Source organism: Mercenaria mercenaria, chromosome 2 (assembly GCF_021730395.1).
Source record: "Mercenaria mercenaria strain notata chromosome 2, MADL_Memer_1, whole genome shotgun sequence".
Lineage (NCBI taxonomy): Eukaryota > Metazoa > Mollusca > Bivalvia > Venerida > Veneridae > Mercenaria > Mercenaria mercenaria.
The window spans coordinates 82,082,897-82,101,068 of NC_069362.1; the positions used below are offsets into that span (position 1 = coordinate 82,082,897).

General features: G+C 35.7%; 1 protein-coding gene across 14 annotated transcripts in view; it reads right to left on the reverse strand.

Moving 5' to 3' along the window:
* LOC123564429 (calcium/calmodulin-dependent protein kinase type II delta chain-like) overlaps window positions 1–10,056 on the reverse strand; it is a 173,560-nt gene extending 163,504 nt beyond the window's left edge. For all 14 annotated transcript variants that reach the window (XM_045358017.2, XM_045358010.2, XM_053537059.1 and 11 more), the window contains exon 1: window positions 9,935–10,056. In XM_045358017.2, coding sequence (XP_045213952.1) covers window positions 9,935–9,999 — 65 coding nt within the window. In that variant the 5' untranslated portion in view covers window positions 10,000–10,056. The remainder of the gene's footprint in view (window positions 1–9,934) is intronic.
* Between the last annotated feature and the right edge of the window lie 8,116 nt (window positions 10,057–18,172).

Genomic DNA, 18,172 nt, shown 5'->3' on the forward strand with positions numbered 1-18,172 from the left:
GTGATACAAGTTGTGTGCAAGTTTGGTTAAAATCAAATCATAAATGAAGCTGCTATTGTGCAGACAAGATCAAAATAGCTAATTTTGGCCCTTTCAGGGGCCATAACTCTGGAACCCATTTAGGGATCTGGCCGGTTCAAGAAAGGAACCGAGATCTTCTGGTGACACAAGTTTTGTGCAAGTTTGCTTAAATTCAAATCATAAATGAAGCTGCTATTGTGCAGACAAGGTCAAAATAGCTAATTTTGGCCCTTTCAGGTGCCATCACTCTGGAACCCATATCGGAATCTCGCCAGTTCAAGGAAGGAACCAAGATCTTATGGTGATACAAGTTGTGTGCCAGTTTGGTAAAAATCAAATCATAAATAAAGCTGCTATTGTGCAGACAAGGTCAAAATAGCTAATTTTGGCCCTTTCAGGGGCCATAACTCTGGAACCCATAACTCTGGAACCCATAACTCTGGAACCCATAATGGGATCTGGCAAGTTCAAGAAAGGAACCATGGTCTTATGGTGATACAAGTTGTGTGCAAGTTTGGTTAAAATAAAGTCATAAATGAAACCACTATTGTGCAGACAAGAAATTGTAGACGCACAAAAATAGGAAATTATGACCCTTAAAGGGGCAATAACTCTAGAACCCATAATGGGATCTGGCCAGTTTTTGAAGGGAACTGAGATATCATGCCAATACAAGTTTTGTACAAGTTTGATTAAAATTGCTTGCAAAATGTGGTCTCTATCTTCAGGGGTTCCACTAGACCTGAAAACCCAAGAGTCCCAGGACCCTTGAGCCCAAATTTTGAAGGGTCCTTTTCCAAAATACAGGAGTCCTGTCCCAACACGTCCATATAATTGACTATATTTTTTTATTTAGTAATACGTAGATTTTTACCTAAGAAAACAATAAACCCAAGATCATGTTACAGCATAATAAAAATGTCAGTTTCAGGTCACATAGTCTCATATTGTAAACTAATATTTATCAAAATTCATGTTATTTTGATTAGGTTTTTCTTCAATATTTCATTTATTTTTTAATAACAGTGCTATAACACTCTATAAAAATGTATCCAAAATGTACTATCCGGATACTGGTACACTTTCGGAATGTCATCGGAAAGTAGTTTTTACTCAGTTTACTTGGTCAACTAAGCTAAATCAGAGATAGTTCCTCAAATAATGATGCTACTTGTCATTAAAAACTGCATTGAAAGTCAGTTTTTTTTAAGGAATTTTGGAAATATGCATATGCCATCGGGTGTAATTAAGACTCGTGAACGGACATTCTAAACTTATTTTTGCTTTTGAAATTGACCAAAATTTGTGAAGTTTCTTGTTGAAATTACGATATGATCACTAAACAATGTTCTAATTTAAAGTTGGCATGAAAAAATCCTGCAGGACACTTTTCACATGCTCGGTAATCAGCTGCTAACGATAAATTTAATAACTGGCGCCTTTTTTGACAGTACACAGGATCAATACGCTTTATCAATTAATTTCAACACTTCATTGATTCTTGCTACCTATGTGCACCAGCCGTGACGTAACTTGCTGATAAAAAAATCAGCGAGGCATGTCTACAGGAGAAAGGGCGGGATTTAGCAGAAGATCAAAGGCAGGAGGGCATGACCGCGAGTGCTTATTTTCAATACACGTGTTTATCGTGGAAATAGTTTTACTGAAGGAAATGAATGATAAGAGAAAGGATTATCAAAGGAAAATGCCCCCGGGTCCCGAAGGACGCACAGGCAAGTATCGTGCCGGGTCCTTTGAGCGTCTTTTGAAAATCTCCCGGGTCCGGACCCGGGATCCCGGGTCAAATGGAACCCCTGAATTCTTGTTCACAAGAAATTGTGGACGGACGGACGAAGGCCAGAGCTCCAGATAAGATTTTAGGTTAAAGGTATTTCACCCGCTAGATTTTTTTGCAAGGAGTATTTTACTCGTAAATATTTTTCCAAAAGGGTTTTTTCAGAATTTCTAAATGGTATTTCAGTCTTCGAAATCGTTTAACGGGTAATAATATTAACTGTTTGTATAAATTTCATGTGCTCCGCTGACGTGCCTTTGTCGACAAATGCTGTTTTCCTGAATATTTTCTAGCCTTCATTCAGATAGTTTTATCATTTTGTTCACTGCATATACTACATCACTACATCTTAATTTCAGTTACTGACCACTGTGATCTATCAACAGACAGTGATGTTTTAACTGCAATTGTTTTTTTTTTGTTTTTCAGAAACACCCACATGGTGCTTCGCCTTTTCCTCGGCTGTTTCAACAGTTACTCATAAGATGTCATAGATCACAGACTTAGCGATCTGACAGGCATTGTCCCAATTATCTCTTGTCACACACTTTAATATACTTGAAGAAAATAATGGCATTTCTTTATGGTATCGTCAGCGTTTGCTTTATGAGACGCCATTTTTATTTGTTGTACTTGATTACAAAAAAGATGTGCTTGATTGAAGATAAAATTGGTTAACGCACTTATAGCGAGTAAAATACGTATCTCATTTTTTTCAATGCTTACTAGTACACGTAGGTTTGATTTTAAATGCGTTTTTCGTAAATTTCAAAACGTATTTACGCAAATACGCATCTTATCTGTAGCTCTGGAAGGCTGATCACAAAAGCTCACCCTGTCACTATGTGACAGGTGAGCTAAAATACTTCAATCTTAAGCTCTAACAGAACAAAGTATCCATATTTGAACAAGGTAGTTCAGTGAATTGGCATCGTCTCCCCTGTGATAATAAAAGTTTCATCCTTGAATGCTTTACAGCAACAAAATTCTATTATTTGGCTTCTTGGTTAATGTTAATAATTATTATGTAAGGTTTGGTGATTCTAGCTATAATTCTTTTTGAATTATAACGCATTTTCAATTTTGGACGGAAGGACAGCAGCATGAACAGATGAATAGCTGGATGGGCAACACCAAATCTATGTATATGGCTTTGCCTTCGGCAGAGGATATTAAATTTGAGAGAGAACTTTATAATAATGCTTCAGATCAAGTCTGATGAAGATCCAACAAGCAGTTCATGAGAAGTTATTATAAGGCTTTTATACTTTTAGCTCTAGTGGTCCTTAATTGGAGCCAACTTTTTCCATCTGAACCAATTTGGGAGAGAACCTAAAATAAAAGGATGCAACAGACCAAGCGTAATGAAGATCCATCAAACAGTTCATGAGAAGAAGTTGTTTAAAGGTAATCTAATTTTAGCTCTAGGGGCCCACAGCCCCCATTTGAACAAAGTTGAGAGAGAACCTTATAATGATGCTACAGACTAAGTAAGATAAAGATCAGTCCAATGGTCAATGAAAAGAAGTTCTATAAAGTTTTTTTCTATTCTTTTTTTTTTTTTTTTTGATCTGGTGGCCCCTAAAAGGAGTCAAGATAAACCGATAGAGGTCCATGCCAGGATGATACTGACCAGGTTGGGAGTCAGGGTTTTTTCCCCACCATTTTGGGAACATGACCCATACCCCCGGGGTTTGGGAATTTTCGCGGCATTTTTGCCAAATTGGGAAAAAGTACAAATTTCAATATCCATTCTTGTTAAAGCCAAAATGAACACAATTACTGATTTTTATGTTTAATTAACTGTAACTCAGTGTGATAAGATTTACAGATCAATTTCACAGACTTTCATATTCTTGAAACAGTCAACAAGTCAACCCTGGTAAGTTGTGCTGGTGAAAGCGACTGATGACTTTGTGGATACATATCCTCATCAGACTGACCAGTGACTCTTGGCTAAGTCGACTTTGTGCAGCCGTACATAGGTTCTTCATCAAACTAACACTAACAAGCTTTTGATAATGATTAAAAATTAAGGCTTTTAGAATTAAATAAAAAATAAATGCTGGATCAGATTGTCCTTCGACAGATTTTTAAAAACAATCACAGAATTAAGAACAACTATAATAATTCGAAGAGAAAGTCATCTTACACAAATATATAAAGTTGAATGTTTTAATAACTGTAAGTCTGGAAGAAGTTGAGTCAATCATTTTTCAACATTTTTCCCCAGCAATTTTTATCTGCTGACAGAAGTCACCAGGAGTTATGGGGTATGTAGCCACACATGCAGATGATTATAAACAAATACTTTTAATTTCAAGTAATTATCTTTTAAAGTACAAAAGATATGTCTATAAACGAAGCTCTCGAAAAAATTTAACATGAAAATAATTCAAAGTATAACTTCTTGGTGACCTTGACCTTGGGTATAATGGGTTCAGCCCCTGCACATATTTGCTTGTATGCTGGACAATGTTTATGTGAACTTACAGTATGATTTAAGCAAAAGTAACAAAGATATGACAGAAAAACAAAGGTTGCCGAAAAACTTTAACCTTAAAAATAACGTAAGTATAACACCTTGGTGACCTTGACCTTGGGTATAATGGGCTCAGCCCCTACACATATTTTGTTTGTATACTGGACAATGTTTATGTGAAGTTACAGTAAGATATAAGCAATAGTAAAAAAGATATGACAGAAAAACAAAGGTCGCCGAAAAACTTTAACTTTAAAAATAACCTAAGTATAACACCTTGGTGACCTTGACCTTGGGTATAATGGGCTCAGTCCCTACACATACTTTGTTTGTATACTGGACAATGTTTATGTGAACTTACAGTAAGATATAAGCAATAGTAACAAAGATATGACAGAAAAACAAAGGTAGCCGAAAAACTTTAACCTAAGTATAACAGCCTGGTGACCTTGACCTTGGGTATAATGGGCTCAGCCCCTACACATATATTGTTTGTATACTGGACAATGTTTAAGCGAAGTTACAGTAAGATATAAGCAATAGTAACAAAGATATGACAGAAAAACAAAGGTTGCCGAAAAACTTTAACCAAGAAGGGTCACGCCAACGCCGGGGCGCGTAGTATAGCCCCCCCTATTCTCCGAATAGTGGAGCTAAAAAACAGTAGGGGTGTCACAATAAACCGGCATACTGCAATCTGTTGCCAAAACTGTATTGCACCGCGATACGCAAACAACATACCAGTTTTTTACGGTATTTCCTCGCATTTTTTCTTTGTCAAATGCGTTTAGCGAACTGTTGTTTTTTTTCATGGTTCGTTCAATTGAAATATTAGTTCCAAAAATCTAATCAAATAGATAAGCATTCCGGGTCATGCAGACGCTTACTGCAGTTGATTACTGCATGAATCCAAACTTTCTATGACAATGATTAAATATAAACAACATGGCAAAAAAAGTGCCGGCTTTAAAATTGTTGCAAATGAAACGGCAAAGAGTCCAGGGGTCTAACTAGGTCCAATTTTTTGGGAGAAGTCACTTCTCCCTCAAGCTGATTTAGGGAGAAGTAGGGAGACTTTAGGGAGAAGTGGGAAGACTTTTCCTACCGCAATGATGTTGCGTGATTCGAAAGGTGGTTGTAATTTTTTTGTTTCTTGATAAAAAGCATTGATGTGACCATTCATTTTCTTAGTTACGTAGATCATTTCCCATACAGTGGTTATTGTTTCGTTACAAAATTCTGAAAAAAGTTGTTTTCAAAATTCAAGCCGATTCTGTAAATGCAACCCGCCGATTTTTGGTTATATCTTGTATGAAGTGTTTATTAATAACTAAGAGTCATTCACCGAGGAATGTCAGTATCTCACTCGAATAAAACTAAAAGTAAACTGTGTAAACTAGAAATACATAGTCAAATAACTTCATCGACAGAAGTCAATTTAACATAGTTAATACATTACATGTTATTTTATCATAGGTAACAAATAATTGTGTACAATATTCCAATTAATCGCATGGGTAATCAGCAGTTTCTTTATAAAACATCGTCTTTTTGCACTCAAACATGTTGACAACTAAACGCAAAGTGTCAAAGACGTAAACGCGGCGCTAATTGGCTGAACACAATCGACTCTGCTGTATCGGATAATTTGATTCTCTTTCACACTTCTCGGGAAAATCTCGCAAGTACCTGAAGTAGACGGAGCTTAAATTATGCTACCGGCGTGTATTTGTGTATTCGACACTCGTTATGACACCGTGCAAATTGTCAACAGTCCAGGTAGCAGTAATTAGCGAGTGCGGAAATCAAAGAAAATCGGGCGACTTGCATTTCGCTTTGACTTTTGAGGTTAGATCTGAGCGAAGTTTGAAGTTCTAGAGCGCCTATTCAGGGGCGTAGGGATGATTTGAGCATTGGGGCGGCGAAGGGGGTGGGTTTGGGAGGGTGTGTCCCCCTCCTATGAACGGGGTCCGGGAAAATTTTGCATATAGCTAGAGTAAATGGTGCAATCTGGCGGCTTCTTGGACTGCTCAGTATCTGTTTAACATACTCGTTTTTTTTTTTTTTTGAGTTTTCACCCCTATTTACAGTTTACTATGTTTAAACACTGTAATGGCCATACGATGTTAGATACGAACAATGTCTTGCCAGGGTAAAATCAGTTATGTCTAAGTAGGGGATCGAGCACAAGACCCTGTCTTAAAGGGGTAATCTAATACTTATAGCATTTTAGTCATTAAATGCCATTATATTCACTGTTTTCTTTGAACCATTGAGGGTGGAATGAACGGAGTTCAGGGTTCTTTTTACCAAATGATTGATTTGGAAATGCAAAATTGCGAGGCTGATTGGCCTTTTATATTTTTATGTAGAAGCGTAATACTTAATTTAACTAGATCTGTAAAATCTATAAGGATTTTTCTACATTTTATGCGTTGAATTTAATCATTATGATTGGCGCCTTTTTTTTAAGTGTCAAAAATATTTAATTTAATATATTTTATGTAAAGACATCTAAAGATCCTGATTTGCATTTGTGTTTTACTCAAAATACTTTCCTTTGTCGGCAGAATTTGAGACACAACATTAATTGCAAGCTTGGCAATAAGCAATTAAATACGATTAACTTTCATTAATTAATGTATTACCTATAACCTGAGTCTGCGGGGTGTGAAAATACAGCGACCTTGGTCGTTGCGGATTATCAATTTTGTACAATACCATGTCACCAAGGTGATCTAGCAAGGTTTCAGCGATATGACAAGATTCTGTGTACATATCAGTCGCCGATGCACTTCATGATAAATGGAAGACCGCTGTATTTATTTTCAATTATATTTTCTAGCCTTTGCAGAAATTTACGAGTTCGGCATTTTGCGTGCCGCCCCTGCTCCTATGCCCTTGCTATTTCGCTCAAGTCGCCCACTCGTGAGAGCCCTGGAGTCTCATTTCGGGCTGAAATTCGGCCTGCAGACAAAGAAAACTGTTGATGGTATTGCAATCTGTCGACATCATCCGAGATTGAAACTGAAAGTAGGACATACCTCCATACTCTTCAAATAAGTTGTAGAAAGTAAACATAAGCTTTTTTAAGATGAACTCATCATGTTGAAGCAGTACAGTATTGTACATGCAATAACTTGTAGAATATAATTGACTTTAAACAGTTCTGCACAAATATACATTCCTTATGTTAATTACTTTCTACTTAAATTCTAGTTTCTGTTAATCTGTTTCTAGTCAAAACCTTGAGAGTGGTATTTGTTTAAATGTTTTAGCTTATATTTACTTTCTACAACTTATTTGAAGAGTATGGAAGTGTGTAAAGGTTTTGCAGTAATAAAAAAATCTCCAGTTAATCTCCTGTTCATGAAGCAATATATTGTGGTATGTATTGCAACAAGGCGATAATGTATTGCAAAATATTGTGGTACACTTCAGGCGTATCATGACACCACTAAAAAACAGTACTTCAACATCATCTACATAGATCTATAATCGGTATTACTTTTGTTAACATTTTGTTTTCTGCTAGAAATGTTAATTGAAGTTTTATCTTTATAACAACACCAAAGCAGGGTCCACGCTGTCGTTCGCCATCTTAGCCAATTTTGCTGGCCAAAATGGATTTTTCTACATATGTTTGTTCTAAATCGTAACCTTTCTAGAATTTTTGACAGTATTAGCAACACTGTGTTTGAGTCAGATCACCTGTTTGTCTGCGAGTTAACATTTGATTAGAAAACTTGTGTTTCCACTATAACACTGGTTAAAGCTAAAGCACACGACTGTATAAATAAAAAGTCAAACACCTCATCTTATTCAGTGACAAATATGGGGAAACACTTCAATCTGTATAATCACTAGTATTTATAAGTAGGGGTGGGTATTGCCACGAAAATTGGTATTGCGATATATTGCAATATTGTATGTGGATATTGCAATATACTACGATATATTGTACCAGTTATTTAATGAACAAAAACATGACGAATCATACTGTTTTTTCAAATTTATTCAATTAAAAATGAGTAAAATGACTAGTATCAACAACACGAGTGTTTGCTCGACCTTCTCAATAAATAAATATACCAGTAAACAAAAAAAATAACGCCGATTACCGGATATTCAAAAGCGAAAGTAGACTGCGTCAAAATATTATTTAGTTTATTGTGCGGCACTACATTCGGTTTATGGATACAATCATATAACACAGGTTGCTCAATTCACCGATTATAAACGAGGAAAGTGGTATAGCTGTTGTATGAATAATAAATTCTAGTTGATAGAAAAATTACTAAAGAGTCGCTGACAAATACGAAATTATATTTATCTAAATTTTCTTATTGGTTTTATTATGTGGAATTGGGTCCGTCAAATAGCTGTAAACCAGTCTGCTACCTGCACCGGAAATGAAAGGAGAAAAATGAAAACAAAGTTGAATCATGCTGGCAAGTAAAGAATTTTTTTGTGTGAATCTTCTTGGTTTACGTTAGTGTTACTTAATGTTATAAAATAACCGGTATTCGAAAATCATATCGCAATATCGTATCGTCGGAAAAAACATCGCAATAACCGGTCTACCGCGGTATATCGCCCACCCCTATTTATAAGTAAAACAAAGTTTTAATACAAAATACTGAAAGTATACCTGTATGACCCCAAAAATTTGGAAATGATCCCCAGATGTGAAAAACTTGGGGTCACAATAACCCTCATTTTCAAAAGCCAAGGGAAAACACTGGTCTGCGGAAGTTGCATTTATTACAGAATAACTTGATCCAGGGCTGAAAACCTTATCTTGATTCTTAAAATCTGATTTAGACCCTTGAAAATTTAGGCTGAAGAGTCAATGACTGTTGAGTTTCAGTCCCTACCGAATGCCCTAGCTCAATCCACTTCCGTTGGTTGTAAAAAGGGCGTGAGAGCTACCTCGCCATTTGTTTAGTATCATGGGCAAATTCTGGACCTTTTAAAGAAGCATTTAAATCAAAAGTTGTGGGTTATTTGGTGACTATATTATAATTATGTAAATAATTTCAAATAACAGAAATAACATCAAATTATGGTGGGTAGTCAACACGGCCGCTATATGTCACGCAGCAAGGTACCTGTGATTTTGACCCTCCAATCCGAGAGACCAGATCAAATATATGATTATATCAAGATTTTGACAGATTGTTTCAACCTGTTGTTGCCATCACAACAATGAGACAACATAATCTCATGAAATCTGGCCTTTATTCGGAAGCTGCAAATTCATTATATTCATTCCTTAATAGAAAAGCTAATTCCTGAGAGAAAATATAAGAAATTATTTCCCAGCTGAAAGAAGCGAAATTGTGACAGCAGATAAAATATATATGCTTCACAGATCACAATATATTTCGAAACTAAATTAATACCAAAACTTTAAAGATAGCATCCATATCAAATACTAGCTCTAGTCTCCACAAAATTCATCAAATATTATTAACACAAGCATGGAGAATCATACTGAAGCACCGTTTACCGAGCTGTCAAGAATCCGGAAACGATAACTTATGAAGTATTCCCGAATACAATATAAAATCCAACGTTATCATACAATTAAAATACAACAGATAAATCCAGAGCACATCAGTAATACGACTTACTTTCCTAATTCTTCTTTTAATTCGTAAATATCATTAAATTTTGATGTACTGTTTTGTACGGCCATGTTGAATCGTAAATGGCCTTCTCGCACTGTCTCGTTATTTCTCGTGTCAAAAACGAGATCGATGAACACGTGGATATGTTTACAAACAAACCTCTGAAATTCTAGTAGCATTGACCGGAGCCTTTGGAAAGCATTTCTTGTTTCTAAACTTATGAGAAAAATAAGACAGCATGAAATGCAAAATGTTCATCTGAAAATCTTAGCATATGATTTACTTATTTAAAATCAATCACTGGGGTAATACATTAGGCCTACTTCCTTATTTATAATAGAAATAACATTCACTTGCAAACACATTTGTTTACCTGTACTTCATTAAAAATACCCTTTTTCTAAAAAGGTCTACGTTTTTGAGAGCTAGTACGGATGATCTTAAGTCTCGGTTCAACGAGAAAGCACCTGGCTGTTTCAGAGGACGAGGGTCGTCATGTGAAAACTTAATTGATCGAATTAATCACTGACAACAATTCTTAGAAATTTCCCTGTATCAAAATGTAGCAAAACATCTTTTGCAACTGAAATCTATGCTCATGAGCAACTATGGTATACGTGGCGAAACCTAGCCTTATTCCTGCCTTGTCATAAGAAACAAAGAAGTATAAAATACATTCTTTGGAAGAACTATGCATTAAAGATCCCACTAATTTTGCGCTGATTCTAGTGTTAATTAGCATTTATCGAGTTTCTGATATTATCAATTTGCAGGTAGAAAAAGGTAAGAAATTGACAGACTGGATTCCCAGGCTAGGCGAACCCCTGAAATGGATTAAGAGCTTCGATCCTTAACAACCGGCTTCGATCCGTTATCTCAAACGATCTCTCGTGGGACGCCCAAATAAATAGGTCAACGAAAAAAGGCAAATCAAACCCTATATACCAAAGCTGGAAATGAACATAAACCCAAATAGACCAAATAGAAGCGGTCCAAAGACGGTCAGCGATTTGGGCTATGTCCGACCTTGGCCGCACTTCCAGTGTCAAGGACGAATATGAAAAAAAAACAGCAAGCAAAACAAGCAAGGAAACTTGCGGAACTAAAAGGGGTCGCTGTAAAATGTCCTCACAATCAAGCAAATGGGCAATTTCCTGTGTTGGAGAGGCGTGAGGATTTTAGAATATCATTTGGTAGATAAGTAAACGCCCTTAGCATCCGGATAGTACGAAATGATGTGATAATTCCAAAATGCTACAAACTGGAGGAAATGTCAAACTTGGTATGGGCATTGTTTTTGTCAATATTTTCTTATTACTCATTGTGATTGTTTAAAGTATTATAACTGATAAAAGCATGGTTTTAAGCTGTACTATTTGCACTAAACAATTTTAATATGGGACATATTGTTCAGTATGGAGAGCCCCAAACAATGAGTACATTTTGCTTTTGAGAATGAGTTTGGCAATTCAAAGCGTTGTCAACCTCATTTATTATTATTATTATAAAGTTTTTATTTTAGATCAAATAACCCACATTGACAAATATATAAGCATATGTAGTAGTCGATGGATACTGACCCAAGTGTTCATAGAAATTTCGAAGATAAAGCCCGAAATGCTATGAGGATAATAGCCAATACTGTAATTTGAAATTTTGAATATGCTGTTCTAAAGGTACCGATTGTTTTATATTGAAGAAGTATACTCATAAAATGTGGTAACTAATGACTGTAGCATGCCCAAGGTAATGTTTACACATGGTCAATACCAGATGTTCCTGAAACATTTTATCAAAAGGGTAAATGTCTATATCTTTGTAAAATTCTGTTTTAAAACTCAAGTCCGCTGTCAGAAGGTTCTAAAGCTTACACGCCTGTATCTTTTCTGCTAGATTTTGGTAAAAAATTAAACAAGGCAGAACAGGTACATTTAACACCTGAATCTAAATGTAAAGAGATTCCACAGAGGGAGGGGGTACACCCATATTTAGGAATTAAGTATGCTAGGAGTCTGTTATCATTTTAAGAGTGTGAAAATAATGGCACTTTAACAGGTCAGTTTTGCTGGAATATGTTGAATACTGCTATGAAGTACATTCCCTTAATCCCTTAACTGATTATAGTTTGATATTGTACTTAATAATTTAGTACACTTGTTAACATTTCCATACAATGTTGTCACCCTACCAAAATTTCATCTGCATCTGCAATACAAGACTCACATGCATTTCTATACTGAAATATAAAGAGTTGGTCCCAGTGTAAAGGATAAGATCTACGTTCATTAACTGTAATATTTGTTCAATATCCCCTCCCCTCTTCTTCTGTAAGTTCAATATATTAGGTTGGTGTTATGAATTGTAATTGAGATCTTTTTTTTTTTTGCTTTGTTTCTTGGGCTATAATAACCATGGTATTTTGACCGTGTTCAAAATTTGTGGTATGTTTTGTGGTGTTGAAAATCCTGGGCGTTTTTGAAGACAGTATTATACGTCGCGTAGATCTTGGTAGTTTGAAGATAACCTCCGGCCAAACTCCAAAAGTCATTTCTAAAGGAGCGAAAGATCTGTATAGGTTGACTGCCCGGAACCCCCATCAGCACTGAAACAAGCGCCAATATATGGCCATATCTTTTCGGCATTCTTTATCGGGTCTTTATCCAAAGTCATCATTCGGACTATCTCTGTAATTGTAAGAATTACATTCATGGAAAGAGAGTGTTAAAATTTCTTTCCGATAACATATGAGGCAAAAACTCTTAATCTGCGATGGGTTTCATATGCTTTACTTATTAGGTTGCTGTGCCTGTTACCAGTATAACAAGAGCTGTCGGAGGACAGAAACGTTCGACTTTTCAACAGCCTTGTCAACTGAATTAATACAAAAGTCGAAAAAGGGGCATAATTTTGTTAAAATGGGAAAAAGCGTTCTGGAACCTTCACAGTGCTTATCAGCTCATGACTTATACTCATGACTGAGTGTGTGAAGTTTCAATCCTTCCCATTAGTGGATACTGAAATACCAGCTTACATACAAAAACTTAAAACAAAAAACTGTTAAGTTGAAAAAGGGACATACTTTTGAAATAATACAAAATAGAGTTATGGGACCTGCACAGTGCAGGTCAAATCATGACTGTGAACAAGTGTGTGAAGTTTCAATTCATTCCCATTAGTGAGAAATGAGATACCAGCTTACATACAAAACCTTAACCAAGAATTTCTAAGTCGAAAAAGAGACATAATTTTGTAAAAAAAGCAAAATAGAGTTATGGACCCTGTGCAATGTAGGTCAGTTTATCACAGTGAATAAGTGTGTGAAGTTTCAATCCATTCCCACAAGTGGTTACTGAGAAACCAGCTTACATACAAAACCTTAACCAAGAATTTCTTAGTCAAAAAAGGGGCATAATTTTGTAAAAAAACAAACAAAATAGAGTTTTGGAACCTGTGCAATGCAGGTCAGTTTATCACAGTGAATAAGTGTGTGAAGTTTCAATCAATTCCCACAAGTGGTTACTGAGATACCCGCTTACATACAAAACCTAAACGAAATCGGGACGCCGACGCCGACGCATGAGTGAGTCCAATAGCTCTACTATTCTTTGAATAGTCGAGCTAAAAATCGTTAACAAATTCAAATAATCATGTTGTTACAAACTCATTCACCAAAACATGTCCACACACACAAAACTGGTCTATGTGTAATGGTATGTAAATGAAAGAAGTCAATGACGGCTATTATCCACTTTCAAAGACAACACATGTAGGGCATTATCCATGGTCATTTTCGGCTATTATCCATTTTTCACACAAGGATCAATAAAAATCTTTTCGACATAAAAACGGCAAACGTAAACAACTTACTCTAAACTATGTCAGATATTGAAATGGTAGAGCAGTATATACAGTGAATTACAAGCATAAAAAACAATTCTAAATATTTTTTATGAATTCTAAAACTAAACTTACATGGATTTTGTAAACTATTTAACATACTGTGTATTGTATTCACAAAAATAAAGTAAAATAGTTTGAGTTCCATGGAAACAAATCACCATTCGTTCTTTTTGCAACATCTGGTGGTTAAAATCTCTTATCAACCACAGCAACTTACCGAAAAACCTGAAATTTTCAGAAGCGTTCATCTGTCATTTTGTAGTATTTTGGAATTATCACAGCATTTCGTATTATCCGGATAACAAGGGTGGAAACAGTTATAAAGATTTATAGAAATATATTAAAGATAAAGACTAATAAATGTACAAAAACTGTTTATGTAAAATCTCTATAGCCAATCATGTATCAGTAGGCGTGGCTTAAATATAATGCATTCATGCCAATGACCAGAGTAGCAGAGCGGACGCAGTGGTCCAGTGGTAACACTGTTTGACTACGAAACCAGGGGTCGTGAGTTCGAGCCCCCCGCTCCTCCAACTAAAATGCTAACATTGGGATAAGAGTCCCGTGTATGGATGCTTTACACCTGGCACGATAAAGAACCAGGGAAGCTTCTGGAATTGAAGCGTCTTCTGTATCTTGCACTATCCTCCTATGGGTTACCGGTGGCGGCTATGAATAAACTTACATACAAACAAACAGACCAGAGTATTTCTATGGGTAGTTCTATGATAGTCATGAAACAATGTAAATAAAGCAATATAAACCAACTACTCGAAGTAAAAACGTAACACCCGATACATGTTTAATACAGTTTAGACTCTATATGACTTCCTAGCAAAATACGGCACAAATCATAGATGAAGTCGAGGTATACATGCATCGTTCCACAGTGTAGAGACAGACTCCGGAAGGCCAGGGTCTTTTGTGACGTAATACACCTGATTCTAGTTCTGTCTGGATGGACTGTATTTAATCTACTCGTCAATATCTCCGATACATGTCACCATATATGCACTTAACATACCACTAATGATCTGCCTTTAAAATAATAGAAAGAACATTCTTGAAAGATGTCAAACTTTTAAACAAATAGGCCTATGTTGTTGATAACATTCCAAAATTTTGAAAATGTTTGGCTTCATTTTAAACGCCCGTCTGAAAGTCGAGACGTATTATGGGAACGCCCTTGGTGGGCGGGCGGCGTCCACAAACCTTGTCCTCATGCATGGAGGGATTTTGATGTAACTTGGCACATTTGTTCACCATCATGAGATGGAGTGTCATGCGCAAGAACCAGGTCCCTAGGTAGGGGTGTAACGATATGTTAGTCTCACGATATATTACATATTGGGATACAGATGCAACGATACGGTACATATCGCGATACAAATTGAGTACAATAAGTAAGCATTCATGTGACAAAATGAATAAAAAAATCAATGTTCCTGCACTTAGAAATTTTGGTTCAAAGTTAAAGAAACTGTTATAAATGATACATTTGTTTAGTTACTGTCTTCAATACTGATTGTATGGAAGGTTTCTTTCAATGTTTTTGTACTTTTCACTGTATCGTTTCTGTATCGTGAAACAGGCCTTTGATACGATACGCCTATCGCCAGACTAATGTATCGTAATACAGTGAATTTCGATATATCGTTACGTCTATGGTCAAGGTTATATTACACTTAGAGGACAAAGGTCAAATTCAAGAATGACTTTGTCCGGAGCATTTCTTCTTCATGCATGGAAGGATTTTGGTTTAACTTGGCGCAAATGTTCACCACCATGAGACGGAGTGTCATACGCAAGAACCAGGTCCCTATATAGTTTTAGAATTACTTCCCGGCTTCGTTGTTACTATGATAATTTATATTGTAACTTTATTACTGGCCGTAGGGAAAAATCGAGATCATTTTTCTGTGGTACAACATGCATGCTACATCCAATTTTTAGGTGTATTTTGACATATCTCTGAATGGTAAGGATTTTTGTGTCGACTTCAATTTTTTTTTAAGATTGACTTCCCTTTGTTATGACGGGCGTATATTGTGACATTCTGGCACTCTTGTTAAAAATAACACCAAATTTCAGCTTCACCTTTTTTACAGCTAGGGTGACTTTAAAACACATCTATTTGTAGACCTTATGCTACCTTATCCTGTAGTTTGAGACATGTATGAATCCCTTAGATATCGCGGGACACTCAGAACTTTTGAACGGATGAACTGGTGATTAAATATCACTGAATCCTTACGCCGGAATGTCACAGCTGAAAGAAGGCTTTTTACATTATCTCGTTAGATATGACTTGTTACCTGGAAGATAACTGGTACTTCACTGATATTGCAATAATTTGTTTAATGTACCGTTTAAATGCCTAAAAATGAAATTTATCAAATATTGCCATCAGTGTTCGAAATTTACCTTTACCTTTTTATCTTTAAATTAACCAAATGTTCTCATGACGATGGTGTTTTTCTACTGGCGGTGGTTTCCGTGTTACCTGGTAAAGTACAAAAATAAAACGAAATCAAGAAAATGTCACCAACAATGTTCTTTTATATTCAATAGAAATATTCAGGAACTTCTAAAGGCCAAAAATAAATAATCTGTATTAACAGGAAGACATTCATTTTAATAACTATTTTAATGTCATATCGTTCATTTAAGCAAGAAATCACTTTTTTCAAAACAACTTCCGTAAACCTCCATTTTGTATGAAGATGAACTCGTGCAGCATCCAAATTATATGAACTTCTTTTTCAGTAAATTACGTGTACGAGTATCACCTCAAATCCTGCGCTTTTTGCAGATATTTGTACCAATTAAACGAAGGCGAGTTTTGCGGTTTACAAACTACACGTCTATTAAGTTTTATCTACCGCCCTCTAAAATAAAGGGAGAAACCATTTTTAACACTTTTAAGTGTCAGGCATACTAGTATCTAAGACTTTCAATAAGACAGGAAGTGGACATGAAGAACATGCAAAGAAAGATAGAATAGAAACATACGACTAAACAAATCGTCCGTGCACAACGTAGAGAATTAAGAGAATTACTTAGCTCGGCCCCCTCTCTCTACATCCCAAAATAATAATAATGATAATAATAGTCGGATGTTTCCCGAACTGCTTCTAACAATGTACAAAATGCTCGAGGAAACTGTGCTTTTGCAGAAGTTTAAATGCTCATAATGCCTTTGTTCAAAATGTGGCTGCCACATGTTCCGTTATAAACATTAAATATATTAATTTTTTGTTAAATGCTGTTTCTGATAATTACTTTCATCAACATTTTTCAAAGGTTTTAATATTGCTGAATATACGAAGTAGTGGTTTTCTAACCATGTAAACTTGTACGCATAACATCTATTTGAAAAGTTGTTTCATTTGCGGGGGTTGTGACAATCAAATTCTAGACTTCTTTTAAAACAAGGTTACTGTTATACTTATAATTTGTGTATATGAGCCGTGCCATGAGAAAACCAACATAGTGGGTTTGCGACCAGCATGGATCCGGACCAGCCTGCGCATCCGCGCAGTCTGGTCAGGATCCATGCTGTTCGCTTTCAAAGCCTATTGCAATTAGATAAACCGTTAGCGAACAGCATGGATCCAGACCAGACTGCGCATCCGCGCAGTCTGGATCCATGCTGGTCGCAAAGCCACTATGTTGATTTTCTCATGGCGCGGCTCAAAATTTATTATTATGCTTCTTAAGACTTCATTAATTTGAGACGTGTTTGTCGAAGAAACATTTAAGTAATTCTGATATGTGTATTTTTGTATAAATGGTTGATTATAAATTGACTGTATGATTGTGTAAATGTATGGATGTATATGAAATTTAATTGAAGGCCATACTGGAAATAAGTTGTATAATATTTGTATTTGTACACTTAGTATGTAACCTTCAGAAAATAAACAAGTTGTTATCTTATCTTATCTTATCTTATCTTGCTTTTAAGATAAAAATTTAAAGCATTATGGACCTTAAAGACAACACACGGTGTTACTGCATTACATACCTATCGAAAATGCCATCAGCTATAATGATATTTTTTTTTAATTTAAGTATATATGTGACTTAAAAACTAATTATTATTAAATAAAGAATTGATAAAGAACAAGCGGCACCAATTTAGTTCTTTTAGATAAACATTCGTTTTTACACAGGCAGCTTCTTTCTGTTCATCAAGTAAAATTACATGGAAGGGAAGCGATTTTAATATATTGTACAGCCAGGTAATATTTTTTGTTATATATTAATTGATTTTTTGTTTATTTCAACAAGACTGCAATATCGTTTTGCAGTTTGAGTGCAATGGACGGTAACTCT